Genomic DNA, 4,400 nt, shown 5'->3' with positions numbered 1-4,400 from the left:
ATGCCCTAAAAGTGCATACTTATAGTGAACAATCTACTTAATATTTATAATGCAAACATGGCATCTAATGTGGATTATTATGTGCTTTGGGACACATCTTGTAAATTATGAATGCTTATATCTTCCAAATGCAAATTTTGCAGGTTTTAAAACGCACCAGTTTATAGGTAAGACGGTTCATATTAATACTAAAAGCCAAAAAACCCTCAAAAATGACTCAGGCTGACGCTAACGCCGCTGTGTGGTGAGGTCGAGCACCTTAGTGATAGGTGGGCTGAAGCCAGTCGATGTAAACACGCGCGCACACACAAATGTAAAAATCTGTCATTTTAAAAACATTATGTTTTTTCTTCCACTTTCAGGAACTGTTAAACACTAACGAATAATGTTGCACAAGACGCTTCTGTTCCCAGGTTTAAGGTCAAGCGTAACCATTAACAAACAAATAATAATAATACAGAACATCATTAACGCCTTAATAACACCCTTGCATGTTAATGTTTTAACGGGTATATGCTAAGGGAACTTGTTACACGGCGTGACAGTACTTTTTCTCTCTGTACGTTTGTCCTGGTGTCAGCTGTACCACAGAGCCAGTGCTGATCCACACAAACTGACGCATCAGACGTTCAGCACCTGTTTTTACACTGTACCACCGCTTCTCCATCACAGTGACGCGCATGGGAGGAGGAGCGCGCTGAGCGTTTAAATAGGCGCACTTCAGCCTGAAATGATCAGAGGCACTTCTGGCCAGCACAAATTCAGAGCTTTCTCTTGTTTTCTCTACGCAACCTTCTGGCTCAGAAGCACAGAAACAATGATTAAGAAAATGAGTCCCTCAGAGAATGAGTTTGACATCCCGGCGAAAAACTGTTACAGGATGGTCATCCTCGGGTCCACCAAAGTTGGCAAGACCGCAATAGTGTCCCGCTTTCTCAACGGACGTTTTGAGGAGCAGTACACGCCGACGATTGAAGACTTTCACAGGAAACTCTACAGCATTAAAGGAGAGGTGTACCAACTGGACATATTGGATACTTCGGGGAACCATCCCTTCCCAGCTATGAGACGACTTTCTATTCTGACAGGTAAATATTGTACTTTGCAAACGCAATGTGTTATAGTGCTTTAAAAATGTAATACGGTGCTCTGTACAAAGGACATTTAATAAACTCGTTCTTCTTTCTGCCACAGGTGATGTTTTCATCCTGGTTTTCAGTTTGGACAACCGTGAGTCGTTTCATGAGGTGCAACGACTAAAGCAGCAAATCTACGAGACCAAGTCCTGCCTTAAAAACAAGACCAAGGAGAACGTGGACGTACCGCTGGTCATCTGCGGAAACAAGGGCGACCGCGAGTTCTACCGCGAGGTTCAGCGAGAAGAGATCGAACAGCTGATCGCCGGAGACGAGCAGTGCGCGTACTTCGAGATCTCCGCCAAGAGGAACACTAACGTCGACCAGATGTTTCAAAGACTATTCACCTTAGCCAAACTGCCAAACGAAATGAGCCCGGACCTCCATCGCAAAGTTTCCGTGCAGTACTGTGACATTCTCCACAAAAAGTCGCTCAGAAACAAGAAGCCGAAGGACGGCGACGCGTACGGCATCGTGGCGCCTTTTGCGCGCCGCCCTAGCGTGCACAGTGACTTAATGTACATTAAAGAGAAGGCGATAGGAGGCGGACAAGCTAAGGATAAGGAAAGGTGCATCATCAGCTAAGACTGACCTGTTAAAATAACAGTGGTACGATCACAGTGAGATATGCGACCGTTTAGCTGCACTCCTGGCAGAAGTGCGCGCGGTTGTTACGCCTATTGCCGTTTGCGGGGACTCTGAAAGTACCGCATTAGCGCGGCGATAACAATAAAAAAGTCATCGGCTTGAGCTCTCACATCGCCAAGTGGAAGCGCATGTTCTGCTCGCTAGACCTGCTGTACAGAATATTGACTTTGTTCTGTCAGAGCGCTCTGTTGTGTGGCTTTAAATTATTGTGAGGCTCTTTTCAACTCCATGCTTAAAAAATGTGCTTTATTAGACCATTTGCCTTTTTTGAGTGCTGAATGGAGACGCCGAACGTGGAGATGAGTTGCAATGTCAGTTGTTTACATTTTTCATTTCTTAGATTTGATCACAAAGAATTGAACTGGAATGTTTGGAACAATTTTTTTATTTTGAATGTATATTTATTCTTCTATGTCATAGTTGAATTTATCAAACAGAAAATTGAAATAAAATTGTCAAAAAATATAATGTTTCCTGTTTTTTCTCAACCTGCAGTGCCAATTTACTTAACGTCACACACACGCGCACGCACAACAGCATTAATACATGAATATTTCACAGCCCCATATACACAAGTGTGCAGTCAGTGAAGAAAAGTTTTGCAGAAATTAATATTAATGATATTTACTTTTATTCATTTGGCAGACGCTTTTACATCGACGTCACAGCACTGCAAGGTACACATTTTTAATCAGATTGTGTCTCCTGGATATGAACCCATGTCCCATTGACTTTGCCCTGCTCATGTAATGCTCTACCACTAATTTATACAGATACACTATAATAATAATAATAATAATAATAATAATAAGCATCTTATTTAAGTTGTTTATTAATATGGTTGGGATTAACACCTCAAGTCATATTTGCACACTATAAAAAGTTTTATTTTTTAGCTTAAGTGAAAGCGTTTGTTTAGAAAAGAAAAGCCAATTTATTACACATGCTGTAAAACACTAAACAAATCCAAGAAATATTCTTTAGCTCAAAATAGCCATAATGTGTCAAAATAATTTTCCAAAGTGAAAAAATACAAAATATTAACATATAGTATATCAAAAAACAAGCACTGCATCACTGAACCAGTTCTGCCTTCACATGTGGGACAACCCCACCACAAAAGCGCTGACCAAAGTGAAATAATGTCCGTGTCTCTTTCCTTATTCCAAAAAAAAGGCAATCTCATGAGGGTTTAGGGATATCAAACATGCAAAGGCTCTTATATTTCTGCAGCAGCTGGTTTTTGGTCTGGACCTGCTCTCTCAGAGTGCGTAGTTTATTATCCTGTAGCGCAGGACTCATGTCGATGCCTGGCATAGCTGAAATCTGCTCCCGAGCCTCCTGGATCTTCGTCTTCAGTTTGTTCAGTTCCTGAAGTACGTCTGGACTGTCTTTGTCCATACTATTGACATATAAATTAATACGACAAACGGTGACAAAACAGGCTATATGGAAGTCATTTTTGTTACGAAGATAGCGTATACGGCGGAATTCAATGCATTCTAAAATGTTGATATTTTTCTTACACAAACATATGGCGACTAACAAGTTCTCTCTGTAACACATTAAAAAGAAGTAATATTTAGTTCTCACCATTTGATAATATCATGAATAATGGGTAAAAAGGAATAATCTTCAGGCTCCTCTACAACCGGTGCAGTAGCCGCCATGATGTTTCCGCGCAGGATGTCTGCGTCATCAATATGCGTCTGCGTTTTTTGAAGGTGATTGGCTGATACATTCGTTTTTACTCGTTGATAAAAATCTATATTATATTAAATTATATTATATTAAATTATATTATATTATATTATATTATATTATATTATATTATATTATATTATATTATATTATATTATATTATATTATATTATATTATATTATATTATAATTTTCTTTCTCAAAGTCACTCTTCTACAGTAGGGATTAATGCGCATTGAAAACCATGTTTTTTCATGGACTGAGTGGACTCTATTTAATTTTGTGCAATGGTTGCACACACCATAAACAATAAAACTTCCAACAGTCATCTTAGGCCTAAATCCATTAATTCGGACTCTGTATAATGTCATCCAAGCATTGCAGATCTCTCCACCCTTTATTGTTTGTTAATATACTATAAGATGGTGCATTTTGGATTGCTTTCACCATGAATAATCTTCTGCTCTAATATCGAGCGTATTTTATTGACCTCTCCCCTCCGCCAAAACTCAATGCAGAAATGGACAGCACAATTTATGAGAGTCCTAAAATTGCTCAGTGTTTTGCCAGTAATGAATAAATTACAACTGTTATGTAACGAGTCTCATTCAAAATAGCATGTGACTGTAAGAAAGCAAAAGCTCATAAAATGGATAAAAAAGCAAATACATTTACAAGGTCTCTGTTGTTTGTTCAGACCGAGTGATAGTGAGTCTAGAATTTTATTTGATAATTTATTATCTTATTTTGGGTCTGTGATTTAAAGTATGGGAACTTAACATAAAACATTCCAGGAAAACTAAAGCTGCATTCTTCCTTTTGTTCTGATTGTTTCCTTCATTCCTGTAATATTGATTTTCATAATCTATGTTCTTCCAGATACCATGACATGTGTGATAGGTGTCTACTATTGAG

At 38.7% G+C, this 4,400-nt stretch overlaps 2 protein-coding genes across 2 annotated transcripts; one reads left to right on the top strand and one right to left on the bottom strand.

Annotated features, from left to right (window-relative positions):
- The first annotated feature begins 706 nt into the window (after positions 1–706).
- rasd1 (RAS, dexamethasone-induced 1) lies at positions 707–2,252 on the top strand. The gene is made up of 2 exons (XM_055176550.2): positions 707–1,088; positions 1,195–2,252. Exons 1-2 carry the CDS (start codon positions 731–733, stop codon positions 1,719–1,721), a joined length of 885 nt encoding a protein of 294 aa, XP_055032525.2. The 5' UTR covers positions 707–730; the 3' UTR covers positions 1,722–2,252.
- A 395-nt stretch (positions 2,253–2,647) lies between these two features.
- Positions 2,648–3,513, bottom strand: med9 (mediator complex subunit 9). The gene is made up of 2 exons (XM_055176551.2): positions 3,378–3,513; positions 2,648–3,186 (listed from the first exon to the last, which is right to left on the bottom strand). Exons 1-2 carry the CDS (start codon positions 3,452–3,454, stop codon positions 2,967–2,969), a joined length of 297 nt encoding a protein of 98 aa, XP_055032526.1. The 5' UTR covers positions 3,455–3,513; the 3' UTR covers positions 2,648–2,966.
- Between the last annotated feature and the right edge of the window lie 887 nt (positions 3,514–4,400).

Source organism: Misgurnus anguillicaudatus, chromosome 4, assembly GCF_027580225.2.
Source record: "Misgurnus anguillicaudatus chromosome 4, ASM2758022v2, whole genome shotgun sequence".
Taxonomy (NCBI): Eukaryota; Metazoa; Chordata; class Actinopteri; order Cypriniformes; family Cobitidae; genus Misgurnus; species Misgurnus anguillicaudatus.
Note: the sequence above shows the minus strand (reverse complement) of the source record. Positions and strands in the feature narration are given on the sequence as shown.